Source organism: Chrysochloris asiatica, unplaced genomic scaffold (assembly GCF_000296735.1).
Source record: "Chrysochloris asiatica unplaced genomic scaffold, ChrAsi1.0 scaffold00390, whole genome shotgun sequence".
Classification (NCBI taxonomy): Eukaryota; Metazoa; Chordata; class Mammalia; order Afrosoricida; family Chrysochloridae; genus Chrysochloris; species Chrysochloris asiatica.
Genome location: NW_006408908.1, coordinates 1,085,172 through 1,112,527, shown reverse-complemented (window position 1 = coordinate 1,112,527; position 27,356 = coordinate 1,085,172). Strand labels below are relative to the sequence as shown.

General features: G+C 42.5%; 1 protein-coding gene across 1 annotated transcript in view; it reads left to right on the top strand.

The window, feature by feature from the left end:
- The first annotated feature begins 8,420 nt into the window (after positions 1–8,420).
- Positions 8,421–27,356, top strand: part of SKP2 (S-phase kinase-associated protein 2, E3 ubiquitin protein ligase) — a 38,492-nt gene continuing 19,556 nt past the window's right edge. The window contains exons 1-5 of the mRNA XM_006876552.1: positions 8,421–8,428; positions 9,484–9,755; positions 22,129–22,240; positions 23,422–23,568; positions 25,828–25,962. Of these exons, the coding sequence (XP_006876614.1) occupies positions 8,421–8,428; positions 9,484–9,755; positions 22,129–22,240; positions 23,422–23,568; positions 25,828–25,962 (674 nt within the window). The remainder of the gene's footprint in view (positions 8,429–9,483; positions 9,756–22,128; positions 22,241–23,421; positions 23,569–25,827; positions 25,963–27,356) is intronic.

Sequence of the window (27,356 nt, the reverse complement as noted above, 5' to 3'; positions counted from 1 at the left end):
CAATAAATAACACCATGATAAATGGAGAAAAAATTGAAGTTGTCAAGGACTTCATTTGCTCAGATCAACCATCAGTATTTATGGAAGCAGAAGTCAAGCAATCACACAATGTATTACATTAGGCAAATCTGCTGCACAAGTTTTCTCTAAAGTGATCAAGAGCAAAAATGTCACTGTGAGGACTAATGTCACCGTGAGCCTGACCCAAGCCATGTAGTTTCAATAGCCACATAAGCATGTGAAAGTTGGAATGAATAATGAATAAGGAACACATTAGATAAATTGATACATTTGAGTTATGGTGTTGGAGGAAAATATTAAAGAACAAACAAATCTGTGTTGGAAATAGTACAGCCAGAGTGCTCCTTAGAAGCCAGAATGGCCAGACTCTGTCTCATACTTCAGACATATTGTCAGAGGGGCCCAGTTCCTGTATTAGTACACATGCTCGGTAAAGTGGAAGTCAGTGAAAAAGAGGGGACCCCAATGAGGCAGATTAGCACAGTGGCAGCAGCAGTTGACTCAAGCATAGCAATGGTCTGAGGTTGGTGCAGAATGGAGCAGTGTTTTGTTCTGTTGGGTATAGGGTTGCTATGAGTTGGTACTGACTCGAGGGCACCTAACAACACCAACACTGTTTGAATTTTATGCCATGTGCATTTTTACTTATTCAAATACAAATCCCTCCTAACCCTCTCCATTAATTAACCAATGGATTTAGTGTTAGCTGCCCTCAAATTGATTCCCAACTCATCTTAACCCCTTATATTGAGAAGTACAGTTGCTTCATAGAAGATTGCCAAGTCTGGTTTCCAAGGTACATATGGGCAGGTTTGAACCACCAACCTTTCAGCTAGTAATTGCAAGCCGTTGCCATTTTCAACAAATCAAGATAACTATAAGCAAATAGAGAAAATGCTAAGACTTAGAGTTGGCTTGGTCTTAGCATTTTTTTGCTGTTTGCTCACCTAGGGTTGGCTTAGGTGTCCTGGTGTTTAGAATAAGTACCAGACTGCTAACCGCAAGGTTGATGGTTCAAACCCACCAGCTGTTCCTTGAAGTCCCTACTGATTTTACATATGCATTTGAAAGTTGGACAATGACTAGGAAGAAAGGAGAAGAATCGATAGGTTTAAATTATGATGTTGGCAGTGAATACTGAAAGTACCATGGACTACCAGAAGAACAAACAGATGTGTTTTGGAAGAACTGTAGATAGAATGCTCCATCTCATACTTTGGACATGTTATCAGGAGGGACCAGTCCCTGGAGAATTCCGAAGTGTGACAAGAGTCTAAAAGGAGAGGGACATATATACAAACATCATGCTTGGTCAAGTAGAAGGTTAAAGAAAAAGAGGAAGACCCCCAATGAGATGGATTGGCACAGTGGCAGCAGCGATGGGCTCAAGAGTAACAATTGTGAGGAAGGTGAAGGACCTGGCAGTGATTCATTCTCTTGTGCATCGGGTCACTGTGAGTCAGGGCTAAACGAGGGCACCTAACAAATACAGCAACAGGAGTTGGAACAGACTCAATGACACATAAAAACAACAAGAGTTGGCTTGAGCAAGGAAAAGGGACCACACTGGTAGCGGAGCAAGGAGAGCAAATTGACAACATGTATCAAAAACTTTAAAAAAGGTTCACACTTTTTATACTAACAATTCTTCAAATAACTTATACTCTATGGAAAAACCAATAGCCTTATTCTAAGGAACAAAAGTTATCTGCAGCATTGTTTTTCACTGCAACATTTAAGCATGAAAGCATAGAAACGGCTTTGATGTTAATAATCCACCAAGTCTTCAAAATGTCCACCAGCCCAATTATTGCCCACTGCCTTTAAAGCAGGGGTGGGGAATCTTTTTTCTGCCAAAATTTATAACAACATTCACAGGCATACAAAACTATCCACTTGAAATGTTTGACCAAATATAGCAGGTTAATTTTTATTATCCCTAATGTGAAGACTGGATCTGCAGTTGCCTTTGAAGGGTCAGACCAAATGATTTTGAGGGCTAGACGTTCCCCACCCCTGCTTTAAAGAAGAGCAGCCGTAGGTTTCATTAACAACTAACCCTGGGTATCTGGTCATGACTGATGGGAGCAGGGTTCTGTGACTTAGTCACAGGCTACGTCGTAACAGCAACATTCCACTGTAGACTATTATTAAAGGGCACTGCCAGGCTCCTGATGTCGTAAGGGTAGGCAAAGGACTTGGGAGTACACAGAGAAACACACACAGGCCCTGACTAACATACACCAAAATGCTTATAGTGGGTGCCACAGAGAAGCAGGGTTGAGAGGATTTTTACTGTCTTCGTTGTGACTTTTTGTATGTTTAAATTTTTGCACAAAAAAATTACCTATAATTTTAAAGTTATTTAAACATCAATATAACAATGCTGTTGCTAACTGAACATACTAAATATTAAAGAACAAACAAAACTGTGTTGGAAAAAGTACAGCCAGAGTGTTGTCCTTTTTGAGAAATTTCAATTGGAAAATAATAATGACTCATCAGATGGAGCGACTGTCTGTTCCAATACATGTCTTTACTCAAATATATGAGATAATAAAAGCTAGGGACAACTCATGATCATCATAAGTAAAGATCAAAAGAAGTGAATCTAGAAGTGAGAAAAGTCAACTATTGTCTTCCACCAATAAAAATTTAAATCTTCCGAAACCAATGAATACACCCACTGCTAAGCCAATTCTGACTTTGAGTGACTGTAACCTAATGATTCCCTGCTGGATGACTTCAGGTATAGACAGAGTTCAGTTTAGAATGTGGAATACTGTCAGAGAACATCATTCTCAGTTTAAAAACCAGGAAGAGTAATAGTTTTTGAAGCCCATTTAAGAGTTGAGGTGGCACATGAACCAGTTGGACTGAATTCCGAAGTGTGACAGGGTCTAAGGGGAGAGGGGCATATATACAAACAGTTTGCAACTGTGCATGAGAATGGAGGTTGGTTATGTGCTATGGAGTCGGGTCTGACTCACAGTGCCCCTGTGCACGGTTTCCAAGGCAGTAAATCTTTACTGGACCAGAAAGTCTCATCGTCTACCCATAGAATGGCTGGTAGTTTTGAACTGCTGACCTTGAGATTAGCAGCCCAACTCATAACCACTACACTACCAGAGCTCCAATAAAGTTGTGATTTTAATGAATTTTTATAGAGTTCGTATGTTCCAAGGATTGGTTTGCTAATTACAAAATAGTCCTTAGAATTTCTCCTAATAACAACAAAAAAGAAAAGATACCATTTAGTGTGCATTTACTAAGCTCTTAAAATGCATTATCATATTAAAGAGAGGAGTATTAGTAGTCATACTTATTAAATGAGAAAAGTGGGCACTGACAGATTAAGTAATTTATCCAAGTTCCTACAATAAGTGGCAGAACTGGGATTCAAACGGAGGCATCCTGACTTACAGTCTGGCTCATAATAAAAAAAGGACATTGTCTTTTCTCCACTACACACATACTATATTAATGCAATTTAGATTATTTAAATAATTTCTGTTCAGCCTCCAGAGTGAATACCTTAGAAATTCTCCTACTGATGACCCTTTTGGTGCTAAGTACTGTCAAGTTGGTTTCCACTCATGGCAAGCTTTCTTATTGTTGCTGTTGTTGTTAAATGCTGTTGAGTTGGTTCTAACCCATAGGGACCCTGTATAGGGTTTCCGAGGAGCAGCTGGTGAGCCTGAACTGCTTACCTTGCTGTTCCAATGACTTTGCAGCTCAGTGCATTAATCTACAGTGCCATACCAGGGTTTCATAAATCTATCAAAATAGAGTTCCTAGAATTCTAGCAAAGTCACGCTTATTAAAGAATTTAGCTAAGTCTTTTCATCTTGTAGTAATACTGTCATTAGTTGACTGAAGGGTACTATATGATTCTAATCTGCGTGGGAATGTAGAAAAGGAAACACAAAGCCAGTTAGAAGTGGAGTCTACAACCCTTCCCCTCATCTATCTCAGACAGCATTAAACTTCAGAGAATAAAGTAATTTGGTTTAGAATTAATCAAGGTAAAGGTCCTTTCTGAAATTTTATTAGCAGATAGAAACTTCTTGTCACATAATTATTCATTTTGCTTAGATCCACAATCAATACTCATAAGCAGCAGCCAAGACATCAAAAGACATATTGCATTAGGCAAATCTTCACAAGACCTCTTTAAAGAACAAAGATATCAGTTTGAGATTTAAGGTGTGCCTGATTTAAGCCATGGTATTTTCAATAGTCTCATATACATGTAAAAGTTGGAAAATGAGTAAGTATGAGGGTAGAAGAATTGATGCATTTGAGCTGTGGTGATGGGAACGACTATTGAAAGTACCATGGACTGCCGGAAGAGCAAACAGGTCTGTGCTGGAAGAAGTCCAGTTGAGTGCTCCTTAGAAGCCAGGATGATGGGACTTCATCTCTCCTACTTCAGACATGCTATCAGGAGGGACCAGTCCCTGGAGAATGACATCATGCTCAGTAAAGGTGTGGGTCAACGAAAAAGAGGAAGACCCCCAGCCAGATGGGTTGGCACAGTGACAGCAACAATGGGCTCAAACATAATGGCAACTGTGAGCACGGTGTAGTAGGACTGGACAGTGATTCATTCTGTTGTGCACAGGGTTGCTATGAGTTAGAGGCATCTAGCAACAACAATTACTGTCAGGTTTTAGGTCCTCACACTAAATAACATTAAAAACAGTAATGAGTTTGAAATTTACTTCATGTGAGTGAGAGAAAAATATGGCTTGCTGGTTGGATAGAGATTGGTGGTCCTTAGAAACCCTGCAGATCTGGAAAGGAACACTCCCAGGCCTCAATTTCCAGCCAAACAATAGACAGGTCTATGGAAAGAGTGGACTCCTGGTGTGCCGCCTCTGTAGGAGAAGCACTGGACTTTAAACCATAAGGTCCGGAAGTTCTAACCCACTAGCTGGCTCCTTGGAAACTCTGTACAGGATTACTATGAGTTGGAATGGACTAGAGGGCACTTAAAAATGGAAACAGTAACACTTAGGAGGTAAGCACACATTGGAATAATCAGCCATTTGAGATTAAAAGGGCAGAATTTACTCAGGGGCAAAGTTCAGAAGGGTTAGGAAAAGAGGAGGAATGGAGACAGGAAACTCAGCCAGGAAGTGGGATAAATTATGCTATACAGTAAGGACTGTAGTCGATGAAATGAAACAAAATGTGTAAGAATTGCTAAATGGAAAACTTATCTGCTCTGTTAACCTTCACACAATTTACGCACACTCTCACAAAATCACCACATACAAGAAAATGACTTCATGCTAAAATTACTTCATGCAAGCAGCAGCCAAGAAATCAAATGATGTACTGCATTAGGTAAATCTACTGCACAGGACCTATTAAAGTGTTGAAGAGCAAAGATGTCAGTTTGAGGAATAAGGTACGCTTGACCCAAGCCATGGTATTTTCAATAACCTCATATGCATGTGAAAGCTGGAAGTGAACAAGTAAGACCACAAAAGAATTGATACATTTGAGTTACGGTGTTAGAGTAGAATATTAAAAGTATCATTGACTGCCAACAGAACAAACAGTGTTGGAAGTATAGCCAGAGTACTCCTTGGAAGCTAGGATGGCCAGACTTCTTCTCTCATACTTCAGACACATTATCAGGAAGGACTAGTCACTGGAGAAGAATATCATGTTTGGTAAAGTGGAGAAGTAGAAAAAAAAAAAAAAGAGGAAGACCCCCAATAAGATGGATTGGCACAGTGGCAGCAGTAGTGGGCTCAGGCGTAGCAACGATTGTGAGGTTGGCCCAGGACTCAGCAATGTCTCATTCTGTTGTACATAGGGTCGCTATGAGTCTGTGTGGACTCAATGGCACATAAGAACAAGAAGGAACTTGGGAGTCCTGTTGTGACGCTAAAGGATATACACTCGACCATCAGGTTGGTTTAAACAGCATGGTCAGCAGTTCAAAGTCAACCAGTTGCTCCTTGGAAATCCTATACAGGGTTGCTATGAGCTGGAACTGACTTGACAGCACTTAACAACAAAAACAAAGAAACTAGGGAGCACGGTGGCTCCACAAGAGAACTATTGAACTGTGAACCCCCCGGTCACTCCATGGGAGAAATGAGGCTTTCTGCTCCCTTGAAGATTTAAAGCCTCAGAAACCCTATAGAAGGTTGCTATAAGTCAAAACCGACTCCATGGCATTTAACAACAATGAAGGAACTAAGTAAAAAGTGTATCACCCTTCTAGTCAATCTTTTCTGTCACATTTACTTTTCAAAAACTACATTAATATAAAATAATTCTTCAGAAAGTTTGTGGTAAAATGGAATGGAAAGATAATGAAATGTTTGCATGAAATTTTTAACGTATTCTCATATACCTACATGGCTATATGTACAAAGGAGCTTCAGAATGCTTGTAGAAAAGTGGAATTAAAAGATAATGGAATTTTCCACAAGCATTTTTGAGTCCACTCTTATACAAGATTATAAGAATATATACTGTATTTTTTGCAAATAATGCATGTTACACATTTTTTTGCAAATCACCATCCTTTGAACACTATGCATGTGATATGTGTGCATGTTATTTTCATGGATGCATTATATGTGAAAATATGGCATTTATGACTATGTTAAGTGCCACTGAGTGGGTGCCGACTCATAGTGATACTGTCCAGGGTTTCAGAGGAGCAGCTGGTGAGCTTGAATTGCCGACCTTATGGTTCACAGACCATTGCTTCTCCTACAGCGCCAAAGCAGAGGTCCTAGCCATCTAGATTCCATCAAAATCGAACTGTGAATAGATCCCTTCTTTACAGCAACTCACCTACTTTCAAGAACAAAGTACAGGTTTGTTAAGAAGTGGTTTACTTTTCAAGCCAAGGATCAAGCTTGAAACAAGCACATACTGGGCAGGGGAAGTTTAATTCCAGTATATAAAGCAAATCTTTTTTTTTTTTTTTTATCCCTCTCCACCCCCCAAAAAAGGTATGAAGGTATGTCATACTGCATACTGAACTAAGATTTGGGGGATGAAGCAGGCCTGCCTACTTGTTAACTTTGGTGGTGGTGGTTATGTGCTGTGGAGTCAGAATCAACTCATAGTGACCCTGTACAGGGTTTCCAAGGCTGTAAATCTTTATGGGAGTAGAAAGCCTCATCTTTCTCGGGAGAAATCGCTGGTAGTTTCGAACTGCTGACCTTAACGTTAGAGTTGGGATAAGCCCCTTTTCCACTGGTTCCCTGAAGATGCTCAAAGAGATTGCTTGTGGCCATCCTACCTGGAATATGGCATGCTCCCAAACTCTTCACCCGGCCCCCGCAGAGACAGGCTGAAGCAGCTCTAGGAGGGGACGCAATAGGACACAGCCAGTTGGCTTTGTGGGTGGTCCGGACTGGAGCTGGGGTAATGCGCTTGGCAGATAAAGGTAACTGTTTACTCCCATGGTAGCATTGAGGAGACTTGTCAAGGCTGCGAGGGAACAGCCTGCCCACCGCACGCAGGGCCCACGGTGGTCTCCTGCGCCCCTGACTTTCAACCATTCTCTCTTTCCCACTGCGCTAAACGCTTCCCAGAGCGTTATCAGATTCGCTTCCCACTCCAGCCTGTGAGATAAGCGACTTGGTCACAGGTGATGGGTCACTGGTTCCTGCCCACAGATCCAGTCTTATCCTGAAATCCTTCTCAGAAGGGCTTCCAGGCCGAGGGCAGAGCAGGCGTGACACCCACTAGGGTGGCGAGCTACCGACGCAGGCCCAGTGGTGGCGACCACTTGGGATCCCTGGGGTCCCCTCCGCCTCTGCTGGGCCCCAGACATCAGAACCCAGAAGGTCTCCTGTCCTCCCTCCAGTTTACCTTCCAATCTCACCAGAGAGCATCCGGCCGGGGCCCAGAAACTCCGCGTCCACCACAGCCGTCCAGGTCCTGGGACCCACACTCCAAAACGATAGCGCAAGTGGTCAGCAGAATGCCTGGGGGCTCCCGGGAAAGAAAAACCAGACCCGGTCAGCAGGCTGACAGTCCCAGTCAGCTGAAGCACCGCCCGTTTCCGCTTCCCCGCCCGTCCTGGGGGGCCATAGTACCCTGCAGCCGCAAGGAGTTGTGGGTATCTCAGAGGCCAGAAAAGCTGCAAGGGAAAGGAAGTGTGGGGCGAGACAGCTTACGAACTACAATTCCCAACAGGCAGCGGGGCCACAGAGTTAGGCGGCAGAGAAGAGCGGGCAGAAAAGTCCTGCGCGCGCTGAGAGGATGGAACGTTGCTAGCATTCGCGGTTCTTGCTACACTGAGCCAGTGCTGGGCGCTCAGAGCTGCGAGTCGAGAAAGCGGGAATCCAGAAGCCTGCAGCTGCGCAATTCTTGCACATATTGAAAACTCCTGAATTGGAGGATTGGAGGACGCCATGCACAGGTAATCTGATTGCAAAAAGCTGCAAAGCATGAATGGATGGACCATCTTTAATTATTTTAGGCCATGAATACAGGCACTTGCTAATGTTATTAATGCTATTGCTATGGAAATGGATGCTTAGCCTCTTCTTTGGGAGCGTGGATGGGTACTTTAGCGCGGGCGGTGATCAGTATTATTTGGTTTCCCTTATAAGCCTTTGCTGCTAGGGTTTTCAATCACTGGATGGTCGCGCTCCCTCCCCCTTGTCCCCTCCTCTAAGAAATTCCTGGGGCCTGCCTGCATGATCTTAGATCAAAAACTTTTACCATTTATTTGTTCGACTATTTTCTTTCTTTCTTGGGAATTCGCGGCTGGCACATATATAAATGCAATTTTATTAGCTGCCTCGAAAGTTTCACGTTTTGTACAATGCATAAACTGCAACTTCTTTTAAGCTTGTTGTTGTTGTTATGTGCCTTGGAGTCGGTTCCGACAGGAGCAGAACGCCTCATCTTTCTCCCGCGGAGCAGCTAGTAGTTTCGAACTGCTGACCTTGCGGTTCGCAGCCCGATTTGTAACCACTACGCTACCAGAGCTCCTTTAAGCTTATCTTGGCATTATTTAGGGGCCCTGGTGATGCCAGTTGTTAAGCTCTAGGTTGCTAATCAAAAAGTCGACAGTTCCAACCCACAGCTGCTCCCCAGGAGAAAGGTGTGACAATCTGCTTCAGTAAAGATTTACAGTCTTAGAAACCATTTGGGGCAGTTCTACCCTGTGTCCTTGTTAAGCGCCATCAAGTAGGTTCTGACTCATGTTATTAGTGCCATCGAGTTGGTTCCAACTCATAGCGACCCTATCTAGGGTTTCCAAGGAGCAGCTGGTAGGTTTGAACCTCAGAAATTGTTGTTAGCAGTCCAGCACTTGCTTATCTGATAGTGTCACACCCAACCTCCACTCTGCCATTTAGGGTCTGTATAAGTTGGGATTCTATTCGAGGGCAATGGGTATGATTTGGATTTTAGCATTATTTAAGAATGGGCTCTGGAAAGAAAGTGGGGTTTTGTACATTTCTGCAGGAAACACCTCCAGGAAATTCCAGACCAGAGCAGCAATGTCACCACCAATTTCACATGGGGATGGGACTCTGGCAAGACTTCTGAGCTGCTGTCAGGCATGGGGGTCTCCACCCTGGAGAAGGAGGGAGCAGACAGTGAGAATATCCCCCAGGATCTCCTCTCAAATGTGAACCACTCACAGAGCCCTTCAAGAAAGCGCCTAAAAAGCAAAGAGAATGACAAGGACTTTGTGATTGCCCGAAGACAGAAGCAAAATCGAGAGAACTTTCCAGGTAAGACATGCAGGTAAAACTGACAGTCATGTAAGGGTTGGGCTGCCCATAAACCTTTGTTCAGGGATCTTTAGAAAGGGTTTCTATTTTAAATTGCTTAATTCTGAAGTGGAATCCTGACGTGGCACTGTAGGATAAGCACTGGACTGACTACCACATGGTCAGCGGTTCAAACCCACCAGCTGCTCCATGGACACCCACACCATTTCTCTATGAGTTGGAGCTGACTCAAGGACACTTAACAACAGTCTAAATTTGGAGTGGCACAATGGCTCAAGAATGGGCTCAAACTGAAGATGGCGCAGGAACAGGTAGTATTGTGTTCTTTGGTACATAGGGTTACTCTGAGTCAAAATGGACTTCAGTGGCACCTGACAGCAGTTATTCTGAGGGGATAGAAGAACTGATTGTCTTTGAAGCTTCCAGGAATCTTTGTGGTATCTGTTTCTAGTGTATAATTAACTTGAAAAAACCCATAATGATATATTCCTGCACTTGTAGAACGGAATCTGCCTGCGGAAAGACGTGGAGTAGCCAGTCAGCTTAGCATTGCTGATAAGAGGGAACATAGTGATCTTCCCGGATTCCTTTCCCATAATGCCCTCTGTTGGCTTTTTGCTACAGTCACTTTAGGTATTTGTCAATAAGTTGCTAAGGTATTTGAATGGTAAACTAAATGGAGGAGAGACGTCTGTCAGGCCCACTCACAATTGGACGTCTCTTGGTAGTTTCTCAGTTGTTGGCAATATTATTTGTCTAATCACCCATGCCAAAAGCCTGAGACCGTCTAGATTCCCCTAGTTCCCCAATATCCATTCAGTCTTTGCATCTTCTATTTCTCAAGCTCTCATTATCTCTTCCCTGACTGTTGGAATCCAGGTTGTGTTTGAGTTACAAATGAGATTCATTCCCAAGTTTGTCTTTAAGTTGAATTTGTAGGTAAATTGAAGCAAATTCTTGTTTAGCCTTACTTTACAGAAGCCTTGGTAGTGGCATAGTGTGTTAAGCTTTGGACTGCTAACCGAAAGGTCAGTGGTTTGAGTCTACCAGCGGCTCTGAGGTAGAAAGATGAGGCAGTCTGCTTCTATAAAGATGGACAGCCTCAGAAGCCCTAGGGAGAGAATGACTCTGTCTTGTAGGGTTGCTATGTGTCAGAAATGATTTAAGGGCAGTGGATTGGGTTGGGTTTTGGTGCAAGGGAAGGCTCAAAGCCTTTTCCATGATTTAAAAGCTGCATGTGCAGCAAGGGAAGGTGATGGTGATGGAGAATTTGTTGGGAGTTAGGGGTTGGTCCAGTGGATTCAAAGTGAGGACAAACTTACATAATGATAAAGGGCAAATATGAGTTGCAGAACAGGCTGTAGCCTGCTGACTGCCTGTAAATGCATAGCTCCAGCCTTATCCTTCCCAGATCCATTCCCTGGAGCCACAGTGACTTAACTGAAATTCTGTTCTTAGATTCCATCGAGCAGATTTCAGCCCACAGTGTCCTCATGTGACAGCAGAATTCCCCCATAGGGCATTCTAGCTTCTAATTTTGTTGTAGGATAAACACTGGACAGCTAGTCACAAGGTCAGCCATTCAAACCCACCAGTGGCTCCACAGGTGAAAGATGAGTCAGTGTGCTCCCATAAAGATTTACAGCCTTGAAAACCCTGTTGAGATTCACTGTAAGTTGGAATGGACTGGGTGGCACTGGTGGTTAATCTTCACAGGAGCAACCTGAGCCACACGGTAATGTTCGGCAACTTTTGGTTTAGCAGACAAGTACTTAACCAGCACATGTTCACTGTATCATTCCCCTCTCAGTAACTCTTCATCCTCTGTTAGACCCGTTCTCCCAAGCTGATGAACGTGTATTTCCCAGAATGGATCAAGGGTTGTCAGGTTTTCTTCTTAATAAGTCATTTAAACATGAATTCATTAAACATTCAAGAGGGCTTCAAAAAGTTCATGGAAAAATGGAATGAAAAGATCATGGAATTTTTCCACAAACTTTTTGAACTGCCAACCTTACAGTTCAAACTGACATTTCGGTCCAGTGCATTATCTCACAGTGCCACATCAGGACTCCTCATAGTGACCCTTTTCTGAAGAGTGGCTGGTGGGTTTGAACCCCTAGCCTCAAGGTTAGCAGTCCAGTGCTTATCCTACAGAAAGCACCATACCACACCAGAATTCCCAGGTAGTATGTCAGATGGCTAAAAACAAACACAGAAAGTTAAGAGGAACTAGAAATTCTGGGGTGAAAATGGACTATTTTATACAAGATAGTTAAGGAAGGCCTCACTTGATCTATGACCTTTGATCAAAGACTTAAAGGAGGTGAGGAAGTTGTTGTTAGGTGCCGTCCAGTCAGCTGTGACTCAGAGCAACCTTATCTACCCACAACAGAATGAAACGCTGCCCGATCCTACGTCAGCCTCACAATCATTGGTAAGCTGGAGCCCCTTGCTGCTTCTACTATGCCAGTCTGTCTCATTGGGGGGAATCTTCTTTTTCACTGACCCTCCACTACACCTACCATGTTGACCTTCTCCAGGGACTGGTCCCTCCTGATAACATGTCCGAAGTGTGATAGATGAATTCTCTCCATCTTGGCTTCTAAGGAGCATTCTGGCTGCACTTGTTTCAACTCAGATTTGTTGGTTATTCTGGCAGTCTATAAGGAACCTTGGTAGCCTAATGGATTACAAGCCAGGCTGCTGAGTGCAAGGTGAACAGAGTGAACCTAGCAGTTGCTCTGTGAAAGCAAGTTGAGGCTTTCAGCTCCAGTAAAGATTTACAGCCTAGGAAACTCTAGCAGGGTCACTATGAGTCTGAACCAATTTGGTGTCACACAAGCACCACCAACCACCAGCAGTCCATGGTACTTTTAATATTCTTTTCCAGCACCATAACTCAATGCATCAGTTCTTCTATGCTCTTCCTTATTCATTGTCCAACATTCACATGCATATGAAGCATGGTATTGAAAATACCATGACTTGGGTCAGGTGCACCTTAGTCCTCAAACTGACATCTTTGCTGTTTAACACTTTAAAGAGGTCTTGTGCAGCAGATTGGATTTATGTAATACATTGTTTGATTTCTTGACTGCTGCTTCCATGAGTGTTGATTATATTCTCAATCAAAATGAAGTCTTTGACAAATTGTCTTTTCTTCATTTATCATGATGTTATTCATTGGTCCAGTGGTGAAGATTTTTGTTTTCTTTACATTGACATGCAATCCATGATGAAGGCTGTGGTCTTTGATCCTCATCAGTAAGTATTTTAAGTCCTTTTCCCTTTCAGCAAGCAAGATTGTGTCATCTGCATATTGCAGGATGTTAATGAGTGTTCCTCCAATCCTGATGCCACATTCTTCATATAAACCAGCTTCTCTGATTATTTGCTCAGCATATAGATTTAATAAGTATGGTGAAAGAATACAGTGCTGGTGCACACCTTTCCTAAATTTAAACCATTCAGTGTCCTCTTGTTCTATTCGAATGACTGCCTCTTGGCCAATTCAGGTTCCTCATGAGCACAAATAATTGTTTCGGAATAATCATTCTCCACAGTGTTGTCCATAGCTTGTCATGAGCCACACAGTGGAACGCGTTTGCATGGTCAATAAAGCACAGATAAACATCTGTCTGGTATTCCCTGCAATCAGCCAAGATACATCTGACGTCAGCAATGATATCCTTCGTTCCACTTCCTGGCAGTTCCGTGTCAATTGTGCTATTGATTTTGAAAGGTTATTTTTGATGATGAATGGACACCGCTTCTCTAATTTGTCATTTCCAGCAGAGTAAGCCATGTGATTGTCAGATTCAAAATGGCCAATACCAATCCATTTCATCTCCCTAATGAACTTCATGCGTTCAATTCCATTTTTGACAACGTCCAATTTCCCTATATTCACATTTTATACATTCCTTATTCCAATGATTAATGGATATTTATAGTCGGTTCTCATTTTGAGGCACGACCCACAAGCAAATGAAGGTCCCAAAACCTTTACTCCGTTCACGTCATCACATCTTTGAAGGTCAAGTCTACTTTGAAGAGGAAGTGCCTACCAACCTGAGGAGCTCTTCTTCCAGCAGTATATCTGACAATATTCTGGTGTTCTTCATCGTGTTTCAATATTCTCTATTCGGCTGTTATCTGACAGTGTCCCACTACTGTTAAAGGTTTTCAGTGGCTAAACATTCAGAAGTAGTCCACCTCTCCTCCTTCCTAGTCTGTATTAGTCTGAAAGCTCACCTGAAACCTGTCTACCGTGGTGTACCCTGCTGGTATTTAACATACTGGTGGCATAGCTCCCAGCATCACAGCAAGATGCAAGCCACCACAGTATGACAAACTGACAGACAGTGTTGGGGTGAGGGAGTAGGCTATGCATGTATCTCAGAGAAGAGAAACCCACCCAGGTAGAGGGAACAGCCGGTGCCAAAACCCTGCACTTAACTGTGTCCTGTCCTTCAAAAAACAAAAGGGAAGCCATTTTTTCCAAGAGTGGGCTGAGTGCTAAAGGAGTCATTGGGGTGGTTGTGACATGACCTGATTAATCCTTCAAAAGGACACAAGGTGTGTTGAAACTAAACAGTGGAGGTAGAGGGTAGAAGTTGGAAGTCTTGCTAAGAGGCATTCATTTCCAAATGTGTACCACAGATGGAAACACTGTGTACCACAGATGGAAACACTGCCATCTTCCTAATTGTTGTTTGAATCCATAGTTGCAGTAATTCACCTCCTTGAGGAACTTGTATTTTCCCTGACCCTTCAGCATGGGAGTGGTGATTGCAGTGATTAGGTTCTAGATATATTTTGAACTTAGAGTCAAGAGAATTCGAATGCTGTTGAATGAATGTAGAAGAGGTGGTCAGAGTCTAAACCCAATTGGGGTGGGACCAATGGGAGAGAAATAGGCTAAAGAGAACAAATACTAAAGTCTTAATAGTCAAGGAATTTAGGTGAATGAGTATTTTCCCAGTTCCCCCATCCGGCTTTCTTTGCAGAAAGGGTTGGTTGACTGGTCACTTTCTTGTTTTAAAAACACATCTGCCTCTTTTTCTGTTTTTTGACCTTTTTATTTATTTATTGTTAGGGAAAGAGACCCTTCTCCAAGTTCCTGCTGGGACACCACATCAGGAGCTAGGTTACTTAGAAAGACAGGACAGGGTTATAGTGAAGACCATGGAGTTTGAAGTCAGACAAATCTGGGTTTGAATCCCTTGTTTACCATGTGTAAGGAAGGCTTCAAAAAGTTCATGGAGAAATAGAATTAAAAGATAATGTTGGTTTTTATTTTTAAAAGTGAACTTTTTGTATCGGAAAAAGTCACTTCATGTATTGGAAAGTTATTTGAGCTCTCTGTGCCTCAGTTTCTTCATCTGTGAAATGGGGCAATACCATTGTCATAGGTTGCCATGAGGATTATGTGAGATAGTGCTTGTAGAACCCTTAGTATACTACCTGATACTTACTAAAACTCAATAGATAAGAATTTATATTGGTCTACAAAGTTTCTGGCATACATTTGGAAGCCTATGTCACTTTTTCTTTCATCCTTAATACTAACTGATCTGGTGGTCCTGTTAATGTGGGAATTTTTCTTGGTTTTTTTTTTCCTTCAAAATGTAATGTAACTGCTAGTATTAGTGTTTGGAATGCAGTACTAACCATTTGATACTTGACCCACCAAATGGGAAAAGCAGTTTCCTTTTTTTTTTTTTTTAACTTTGTGATTTTGGTGAAAGTTTACAGAGCACAATGGATGTCCATTCAACAGTCCATACACATTTTGGGTTGTCACAATGACCGCTGTCCGCACACTATAACGACACTCCTCCCACTTTGTTCCCTGAGTTCACTGGTTCCGTTCACTCTTCCTTTCCTGCTTTCTGTGTTGTTGTTGTTGCTAAGTGGCGTTCTGACTTATAGCAACTCTGTATAGGGTTTCCGAGGAGCAACTGGTGGGTTTGAACTGCCAATCCTGTGGTTTGGAGTCCAGTGCTAATCCGCAGCACCACACCAGAAGCCCTATTGTGTTGTATCCCTGGCCATATGCAGCCCTATTGCTCTCCTTTGGTTGATTGTAATAAGGAGTCTACCACCTTTGGCTGATTGTGAACAATATAGTTCATCCTGTCGGTTAGTGTACTTGAGTCGGTACCAACTCATAGCCACCCTGTATAGCATTTCCAAGGAGCAGCTGGTGGGTTTGAACTGCCGCCCTTGTGATTCGCAGTCCAGCATCACAACAGTTGTCCGTTATTCACCTTATAGGCCTGTGTTGGTTAGTTGAAGATATCTTCCTTTTTAAGACGAACAGATGTTAATTGTCCAGTACCAATAGCTCTTGATGTCATGTGATTAGTGTCTGTCTTTCCACATTTATACAGACAGGTATAAATAAAAAACAACATTTATGTATTTAAAAAAAACCCTTTTTATTGCGAATTGAGTAAAGCTTTCACAGATCAGTTCTCATCAGTTTTATATTTAACAAACCATACACTTGTTTTATTTCAATGATCACCCTCCCCTCCAGGTAACATGCATAACCGTACTTCGTCCTGTGTTCTTGTTTCCATCCCTCCTTCTTTCCCAACCCTTCTGAGTGAGTTTTTCCCTTAGGTAAAAGCTGCCCTTTTGAGTTTAAATGACCGACATTGTGTGCCTACCTCCCTAGGGTTGTTCCCCCTTTACCTATCTATTGCTTCACTGAAAGTTCCAGACCTGAAGGGAGGCCGAGGGTTATAGTCTCAGGTTCCTCCAGTCTGTTTCTTACCAGTTAGCCTGGTCTTTTTCATAATTTTGTACTTTGTTCCGCATTTTCTCTCACTTTATTCAGACCCTTCTAATGTGATGCCTTTCAGATCAGTTAGTAGTAGCTGGGTACCATCTAGTTCTGGAGACAGGTTGATGTGTTCCATATAGTCCATTGGACTAATTGATTCCAACTGTCTTCACTTTTCATCACTCTTCCTTCCTCCTTATGGGCAGAGTCCGATAGTTGCATTTTAGATGGCCGCTCATGTGCTTTTAAGATCCCAGTCACTACTCATAAAAGAAGGATATTGTTGTTGTTAAGTGCCGTGGAGTCGGTTCCGACTCATAGCGACCATGCACAGGGTTTCTGAGGATGTAAATCTTTACGGGAGCAGAAAGCCTCATCTTTCTTACTCCCGCGGAACAGCTGGTAGTTTCAAACTACCGACCTCGAGGTTAACAGCCCGATTCATAACCACTACTCTACCAGAGCTCCTTATGCACAGTCCGAAGTTTAAGGGGAGATTGGAGATTACTGTCTTCTTGGAATTTGAAATTTAAGTTGCAATAAAAAATAAAGTCAAGACAATGAGAAATAACGTATTTGAAATAATATATGGTGGATAATAAACAAGCGGCAGATAAGTAGCACTGTAGGGGGCCAAAGGAAGGGACTTACTTAATTGTGTCTGAGTGACCTGAAACTGCCCTGAGGCAGAGGGGTGGGGGGAAGTTTGATTTTCCTTTGTCTTCACAGCAAAAGTGGTTTGTTTGTTGAAGTGCTTGCAACACATTGTCTCTTTTCAATATAGGTACCTCATCTTCTTGGACATACTGGTTTCTCAGAACATCAGTTACACTTAGAAAAGAGAGAAGCTTTGACCTGTGTGTGTCTGTGTGTGAATGTGAAAGGTCAGACATTGGTCACACTTCAGGTCCAGAGAAGTGTGAAAAGAAGAGAAGGATACGGAAATGGTCCAATAAATAAGTCTCGATTGTTAAACCTGACTCCAGGAAAAGGTCTGAAGTGAGTGAGAGAGCAATTACTGACCTTTATGTTTATTACCTACAAGAGAGGCACAAAGGAACACTAATAGTACATGTTTATGCCTGTATGGAATTACACACAATTTGGAGTGGTTGATTGGTGCATATGTTGGCAGATTCAGTGACGTTGGATGAGGGACAGCTGGGGTAGATGAGTCCCAGTGGGCCTCCACAACCTGGGCAGTGCCTCCAGTGTGGCCGATTGATCATACCATTCCAAGGATTTGTCTGCAGTTGTCAGGACAGGTGGCTAATAGCTCTGCCAGGATTTGGGTCCAACAGGCCACACCTGTTTCATGTGGGTGTCTGATGACAGAGGGCCAGGTCTGTGTGTGCTTTCTTGGTTCTGGGTTCAGTCTCCTCTCCCTGCAGGCCCCAGTCCAAGCTTGCATCTGGGGACTAAATCTTCTTCATCTATTTACTCTGGAAGACAAAAGCTGGATGGCCAACCTGTGCCAGAACAGGTCTGATGGGCCCTGGAGGGGAGTGGGGAGTGGAAATTGTAAGGAAATGGCCCAGTAGTGAGGTCAGTAATTCATAGTTGCTAAATGCTAGCCCCGCCCTTTAAACAGATACTGATCATGGAAAAACAGTTGAACTCTCTTGTTGATCTCCTCTCCCATGGCTGTTAAACTGCTTGAAATTCCAGGCCTTACAGTACTTCTCAGACTTTAGACTGTATCAGAATCCCCAAGGGAACGGGTTCAAAGTGCAAAATTCCTGAAATTCTGATCCCACAAAGCCCCTCATGCACCTGGGAATCTGTATTTTAATACCCCAGACAAACTTGTTCTTTCCAGTTTTCATAATTTTTTGAATTTTTACTATCAGTAAGAAATATACTTTATGCTGTAATCCTAGGTTATCTGAAACAAGTTTTATAAAACTATATTGGCCTCCATTAAGGTGCACACTGCAATGTTCTATTATTTTTGAATTCCTTAAAAAAAAACTAGTCAAACTCACTTAATTTTAGATTCATGACTTTATCAGTAAGTATCAACCAGTAGTTTCCAAAACTAAGTTTTATAAAGAGCCTTTGTGGCGTTCTCCCCAGGAATCTTTCTTGTTTTCAGTCATTCATCAAATATTGAGTACCATCCTAAAGAGTGGGAATATGGCAATGAAGCAAAGTCTCAGTCCTCAGAGCTTTACATACTGTATTCTGTCCCAATATTCCTTGTTCCTTTATGGCTCCTCCCACCTCGGTTCAGCTGGTCTGGGCTGGAGAGTTTCATTTGGGGAACTTTGTTGTTCTGTTGCCGTGTTATGCTTTTTTTGTGTGTGTGTCTTTTTTCAGTTTTCTTTGCCTTGCCTAAACCACCAAGAACTAGCGTAGTATAGTTCTTTCTCTTGGTGACTTATGGGAAGAGGACGGGAAAATCATCCTGGATGGCAGCATCTGTAGTTTTCCCGAAAGGAAGAACGGCTCTCTTTTCTTAAAACAAAGCAGTGAAAACAGACATGAGATGAGAATCCCCCCTCCCTTAAAAATACCGGTGTGAGCCCCAGCACCTGTTTATCCCCCAAGTGTAACCAGTTAAGTTACACTTAACTGGAGAACAGTTTTAAAAGTTGTAGTTTTCACATTTACTCTGGCTGCTGCTACTTGTATCTACATGTAGGTGGCGCTTTGAGGAAGAAATCTGTGAATGAAGAGTTAGCCTCTGCTGAGAACATCTGATGCTTAGAAAGCTCTTCAAAGATTTAAAAATATACAAGTCAATGGCATCGATCACATTTACAGTGTTGTCTGAGCATCCCCACTTTTTTTTGATTCGCAAAATTCTTTCATCACTCTGCATAGAAACTCTGTGTCTATTAAACCCTAATTCCTCAATTTCTACTCCCACTTGCCCTTGGCTAACAGTGTACATATGCATTGTAGATATTGTATGCAAGTGGGATCATGCAGTATTAGTCTGTTTGGGTCTGACTTTTTACTCAGCATCATGTTTCTTGGTTTATCCAATGGAATATGGCAGACTGGATAAAACCTTTTGTTTTATCCATTCATTTGTTGATGAAGTCTTGGGTTGTTTCCACCTTTTGGCTACTGGGAATAATGAACATTGTTACAGACTTATCTGTTTGAGTCCCTGCTTTCAATTATTTTGGGTTTATACCTAGGAATGGAGTTCTGGTGTGGCACTGTGGGTTAATGCACTGGATTGCAAAGTCTGTGTGAACCGCAAGGTCAGCGGTTCAGTCTCACCAGCTAAGTGGAATTGGTGGGTCATATATGGTAATTCGAAGGAGCTCTGGTAGCGAGTTGGGCTGCTAGCCTCAAGGTCAGTAGTTCAAAACTACCAACTGTTCTGTGGGAGAAAGATGAGGCTTTGGCTCCTATAAAGATTTGGAGCCTCAGAAACCCTATGCAAGGTCGCTATGATGTTCTTTATGTCATCCCACAGCTCTTCTGGTTTTCAGTCTTTAACGTCAAAAAAAGAGACATGCTGTTCTTTGCACCTAAAACACTCACCCCCTCACTTTGTTCAAGCCTTTGCTTGACGATTCCCTCTCAGAAAGACCTGGCCTGACCACTGTGTCCAAAATTTTAACCCCCACGTTTTCCCACACTCCCCATTTTCCCTCTTACCCTGCTTAATTTTTCTATATTTAGAACAATAAATCCACTGCCATTGGGTCAATTCCAGCTCACTGTGACCATCAGGCAGTAGAACTGCCCCCAAAGGTTTCGGAGGCTGCAAGTCTTCTCAGGAGCACACAGCCGCACTGAAACGGCTGACCTTGCAGTTGGTAAGCACATTATAGTACCAGGGCTTTGTATTTTCTGCATGTTGTTGTTAAGTGTTGTTGAGTTGGTTCTGACTCATAGCAACCCTCTATAGAGTTTGCTAAGAGTGGCTGGTGGGTTTGAACTGCCTGACCTTATGGTGAACAGTCCAATGCTTATCCTACAATGCCACGCCAGGACTCCTGGTGCATAACACATATTAATTTGAATCACGTAATGTACTTATTTTACGTATAATTGTCTGTTTCCCTTAGTACATTTCAGTTCTGTGAATGTGAGGGGTTCTGTACTAGTCTACTGTTCTTTCTCCAGCATCTAAAATGATAACCTGGCACCACAGTTGATGTTCAATGAGCTATCTCTTGCATTAATAAGTGAGAGTGTCCTTTTAGTATTACCTTTAATAGACAAATCAACTTCGGTATCCTTTCTAGAAGTCTGAAAGAAGAGGGAGGAAGGTCCATTTGACTTTTAAATGAAGCTGCTCCTTAATAAAGCTGCCACTGAACTCACTAGGATCAAAGACACCATGGATAGCATTGTAGACATGATGGGTGAGACTTGAGAGAGGTTTGGGTACTTGCTTGGTTACTTAGCTAATATGTTCTTGCTATTAGTTATTATTCGTTGTCAAAGACTTCATTTTGATTAGTTCCACCATCAACACTCATGGAAGCAGCAGTCAAGAAATCACAAGACATATTGCATAAGGTAAATTGCTGCATAAGACCTCTTTTAAAGTGATACCAGTTTGAGGACCAAGATGTGCCTGATCTAAGCCATGGTATTTTCCATAGCTTCCTATGCATGTGAAAGGTGTACACTGACTAAGGAAGAGTGTAAAAATATTGATGCTTTTGAGTTATGGTGTTGGAGAAGAATATTAAAAATACCATGGACTGCTAGAAGAACAAACAAATCTGTGTTGGAAGAAGTATAGCTAGAATGTTCCTTAGAAGCCAGGATGGTGAGACTTCGTCTCTCATACTTCAGGTATAGTATCAGGAGGGATCAGTCCCTGGAGAAGCACATCATGCTTGGTAAAGTGGAGGGTCCTAGAAAAAGAGGAAGACCCCCAAATGAGATGATTGGCACAGTGATATCAGCAATGGGCTCAAACTTAACAGTGATTGTAAGGATGGCACAGAACAGTACAGAGTTTTATTCTGTTGTGTGTAAGGTTCTTGTGAGTGGGAACCAACTAGACAGCCCCTAACAGCAATAACAACAGTTAGTTGTCCTCCAGCTGGCTTCCAACTCATTGCAGTGGATCAAAATGCTGCCCAGTCTGGCACCATCCTCATGATTGGTTGTAGATTAGACTTTTGTGATCCATTGGGTTCTCAGTGACTAATTTTTGGGTGTACATCACCAGGCCTTTCTTCCTCTTCTGCTGATCTGAAATCTCTACTGACAGGGCAGATGGTGGGTATACATTAGGTACATTGGCAAGGAATTGAACCTGAGTCTCCTGCATGGAGGGCCAGAATTCTACCACTTAATCAACACTGGTCAATATGGTCTTTTAATGGTCTTTGTCTAAGACTGGCCACTGGAGCTAAAGAAAAGAATGAAATGAACAATAGTCTTACTTCACTCTCATTTGTGAGGAAGCAGTAGACCCTTGTGGGTCTATTGGGGAAGAAAAGAATACAAAATTGTGACTACGAGTAATTCAATTTGTGTTAAATCCCCTTTTATGCTACATGTAATGTATCCTTTAAGTGCCCCCAAATATACAACAGATTTGATAAGGTGGCAGGATGGTGTTAAGAAAACATTTTTCTTCCCTCCTCAAAGGTGTTCCCTGGAACACCCTCCCAGATGAGCTGCTCTTGGGGATCTTCTCCCGCTTGTGTCTCCCCGAACTCCTGCAAGTCTCCTGTGTTTGCAAGAGGTGGAATCGCCTAGCGTGAGTACACTTCACCCTTGTCAGCATGTGTGGAATAGAGAAGGGCTATTCATTTGCCACTGTGGTTCTGATACGTGTGGTGGTGCATTAACCCACAGCGCCACACCAGGACTCATTCATAATAATAGCAGAATTTTAAAAAGTTCATGGAAAAAATGTAATTAGGACATAATGTAATTTTTTTTATGAACTTTTCGAAGCCCCTGTGTATATATATAAAATCTTTAGGGTGCGCGGTGACTCTGTAGGATAAACACTGGACTGCAAACCCAAAGTCAGTGGTTCGAGTCTACCAGCCACTTCATGGGAGAAAGATGAATCTGTCTGCCTCTACAAAGGTACAGGGTCACTATGAGCAGAACCGACTTGAAGGCACTTCACAACAACATTTATAACTTTTAAGCGTAACGGCTGTTTTCATGTATAATGTGAAATACTGAAAACAGAACTATACTCTGGCAATTTTTTTGCTACCATGTGTCTATGACAGCTAGAATAATGGTTTCCTTCCTTAGATTATATTGACATTATAGTCATTGTGGTAACTTGTCCCTTCTTAACAACAAAATGCCAAGTGGTATCATTGAGGCTGGTTCAAACACACTCACCTAGTAACAATATATTAAGCAATTTGCCAATCACTTGTACATTTGTCAAGTGGAATTGAATGCAAGGATTTAATTCTCTGGTCTCAGGTCACTGTATTGCATGTAGCGCTGCACCTTCTCAGTGGGAAATATGTATAAAGCGAAATATGGTATAGTATAGTCTAGCCATACTATGCTCAAGAAGTAGCCAATGAACGGTGCCTTAAGAGTAGCGCAACTAATGGTTTGGTGGTTATGTTATGGTGGTGGTAGTTGTATGCTGTGGGGTCAATTTCAACTCAGAGTGACCCTCTATGGGGTTTCCAAGGCTGTAAATCTTTACTAGAGCAGTAAGCCTCATCCTTCTCCCATGGAGCTGCTGGTAGATTCAAGTTGCCCAGCTTGCGGCTAGCAGCCCAACTCATAACCCACTACGCTACCAGTGCTCCTTAACTAAGTATATCGTCAACACAGAAATTTAGAATTTACTTCAAGGGGATTTAGCAACTATGTCCTCATTGTTAGTACCGCTGTTGAGGACTTCCTGGAATCCACGTTGGCAAGTTACCAAACCAAGTATCTCCTCTTTTCCAGAATTGATGAGTTTCTGTGGCAGACCATAGACCTCACAGGTAAAAGTCTGCAACCTGGTGTGATTAAGCGGTTGCTGTCTCGAGGGGTGATTGCCTTCCGCTGCCCACGGGCATTTGTGAGCCAAGAACCATTAGTTGAACATTTCAGGTAAAAAAAAAAGTAAAAAATCTCCAGAAAAAACTGTTTCTAAATCTTGAGGTGGAAAAGCAGCTGATGGTTTCTCTCTTTACATTTCTGACCTTACAACCTCTGACAGATCATCTGTACAATGTGGGATGTCAGTTGCCTGTCTGGCTGTATGGCCTTTCTGTTGAAACATACACAGGTTTCAAAGACACCGTTTTCATTTTAACTCAGGGTTACTGGTCCCCAGGATCAAAGGTGTGCATATTTACCTTCCTAAGTTGGGTCCTTAATAGAGGAGGTGCAAGAAGAGCTTTCACGGGCAGACGTAAGGCTGCCTCTTTCCCCCACTGTCCTTTTCTGGTAAATAAAAAGAAAGCATATGGGACTTATGCTGATTCTGTGGCTTTGGGTTTCTGACCCTATTATGGATAAATGTGCAACCTGAAAAAAAATACCTTATTTTTGTTTGCTTTGTAGAGTATTTTTTACAATATCCTAAATAACCTATACGAGGGGGCTTCAAAAAGTTCCTGGGGGAAATTCCATTATCTTATCATTAAATTTTTTTGCAAACTTATTTCTAGATGACTGATAGTTTTTACAGCATGTTTAGTAGTATCTCATACTTGAGTACAGTAACTGGAAACGAAACAGACAAGCTAAAAACAACAGTGCTAAGAACTGAGCATATGTGTTCTGACGCCGGTATTTTCCCTTCTTTCCTTAGTCAGATGGTGGCATACCTCTCCCACTTGGTTTTTATCCTACTCCTGTGGCTGCACCTTCTCCGTCTCCTTCACACGTGTGCTTTCCTTTGTTCACTCCAAGGTCTGTCCCTGGCTGCCTTCTCTTTGTGATCCACATACTGTCACCCACATGAATGTCCGCCACCCTAAAACAAAACAAAACCCATCATCTCCAAGTTGGTTCCAACTCATAAAAACCTCTTAGGACAGAAGAACTGCCATATAGACGGTAAATCTTTGCAGAAGCTGACTTGCCACATCTTTTCTCCCTTGAAGTGGCTGGTGGATTTGAACCATTGACCTTGTTGTTAGTGGTTGAGCACTTAACCACTGTGCCACCAGGGCTCCTAACATGAATGCCCAGGGCTTTCAAATGCTCATCTCTAGTTCAGTAGCCTCTTTCAAACCAAGTCCTGTTTCTAATTGCCTAAACACTTCAGTACCTAAATTTACTCTGAGTACCTCAGTATTGCAGGAGAAAGGTGAGGCTTTCGGCTCCTGCAAAGATTTAAAGACTCGGAAACCCTATACAGGGTCACTCTGAGTCAGAACCAACTCAAGGGCACTTAACAACAACAGCCTCAATGTTAAACAAACAAACAAAAAACCAGTTATCATTAACTCATGGCAACTCCGTGTGTGTCACAGTAGAACTAATGTGGCGTCGAGTTTTCAAAGGCTCATTATTTAGAAGTGGATCTCCGAGCCTCTGGGTGGACTTAAACCTACAACTTTTCAGTTAACATCCAAGAGCGATTACTGTTTGTACTCCCAGGATGTCTTTATTAACCTATCTGAAATGACACCCTGCCTCTCCTTGAAATGTTCTCTTCCACTATTCCCCCATTTTAGTTAATGCTGCTGGCATGATAGGAGACCTAGTGTGGCGCTGTAGGATAAGTGCTAGACTGCAAGGTCGGTTTGAGCCTCCAGGTCGGCGGTTCGAACTCACTAGTTGCTCCTCGGAAACCCTATACAAGGTGGCATGAGTCAGAACTGACTCAATGGCACTTAACAGCAACAACATTGCCATGATGAACATTGAGCTGCTAACGTCAAGATCAGACATTTAAACTCACCAGCTGCTCTCCAGAAGCAAGATGAGGCTGTCTGCGCCCATAAAGATTTATAGTCTAGGAAATTCACTAGGATCATTATGAGTCGGAATCAGCCCGATGGCAGTGGGTTTTGTTTTGGGGGGGGGGCCTTCCATTCACATACTCACTCTCGCCAGAAACCTGGAGTCTGCATAGGCTTGTTCTCTTCATCCAGTTCATTGGACCCCACTCCTTGTTTTCTAAATGGGATTGTATTGGTGACAACATCTGTCTTCAGCTCAAATCTCCCTGAATTGTGAAATGAATGAGGATGGGAATTAGTAGGAGTTGGCTTTGTGACCTGAACTGTAGTACGTGGAATATGTAATTCAGGCCTCGCTGCTGGCCGGTCGGTTGGGGATAAGGAGGGAGTGGTTGTGACTGGGATGGATTTCTGTGAGCTGCACTTATGAAGTCGCTTTGTGTTCTGTATCCAGTGTTTTTCGTGTCCAGCACCTGGACCTCTCGAACTGTATAATAGATGTTCCTGCCCTTGAAGGCATCCTGTCTCAGTGCTTGAAGCTGCAGAATCTAAGTCTGGAAGGCCTAGAGCTTTCGGATCCCATTGTCAAGTAAGTGTATGTCCCAAAGGGAGACTGTTTCTGGATCTATCCCATTTTGTTTCCTGAGTATAACGGGTGCCCTTCCATTCCTATCCAGATATCCACAGAAAATACCCAGTGTTCCATCTTCTGCAAAACTTCCAGGAATCACCTAGGCAATGACATTTTGAATGCTAACTGTAGGTCAACCCCTTTGCTTGGCTCTAGAGATGGAGGTTGGGCCAGGCATGGTCCCTGTCTCCTTTATGGGAGCGACAGATAGTTGCAGTGTAGTGTGTCTGTTAAATGCATCAGTGAATAAGTGGGGGCTTCAAAAGTTCTTGAAAAAACAAATGGAATTTTTTCTGTGAATTTAGAAGCCACCTTGTATGTGGCAACACTAAGGAAGCACTAACAAAGTTTAGGAGTCCTAGTTGGTGCTGTGGGTTGATATGCTGGACTGCAAAGTTGGTTTGAACCTCAGGATCAGTGGTTCAAGCTCACTAGCTGCTCCTCAGAAGCCCTATGCAGGGTCCATATGAGTCGGAACCAACTCAACAGCACTTAACAACAACAAAGTTAAGGGAGGGCAGTCTTTTTGGAGGAAGTGACTCTTTTTTAACAAAATCTGTTTGCTCAGCTTTTACAGCTCTGCCCACATAGTTGTTAGACGTAATAATAATGTAAGTAATGAAAGGTAGCATTTATAAAGATTACTTTATTTTTTGGGAAACTTTATTGTGATAGAGTGAAGGTTTACAGAACAGATGGTCAGTTTTACATTCAACTAGTCACGCACTTTGTTTCATCTCAGGGATTGCAATTCCTTCCAATCCCCTCCATGCAATAATAGTTCTCCCTTAACACTTAGGCTGAGTATTAAATATCAATGAGATTGAAAAGGTAGGGAGATCTCCAGGCAGGTGAAGAGCAAAGGAACCAAAGTGTGGTTCTGAACTCAGGGAGTTGGGAATTGTTGGTGCTTGGGGTTCTGCAAGAGGAGTGTCAGGAAGTGAGTTTACTCAGAGACCAAATCATAATAGGCTTGTCGTGCTACAAGAAGCTGGCCTCTTTGTGGTAGGCTACAATGATGGAAGGGTGGTAATGAGAATGATTCTGCAAATGCAAGGGGCATGTCAGAAGGGAAATTTAGAAAATGAACTGTCTCGGATCAATCAGACATGGAAGAAACTAGACCAGGTATGAAGCTGAGGTGTCCAACCAGATGATAAATGATGATACCTGATGTAAAAGTTCACATAAAAGAAAAAAACTAGCAGTTAGCGTTTATTGAGTGCTTACTATGTGCCAAATACTAAGTCTTTAGAATGTGTCATCTCACCTAATGCTCACAGTAACCCATGAAGGACTAGAGGGCTTCAAAAAGTTCATGGGAAAATTCCATTACCTTTTCATTCCATTTT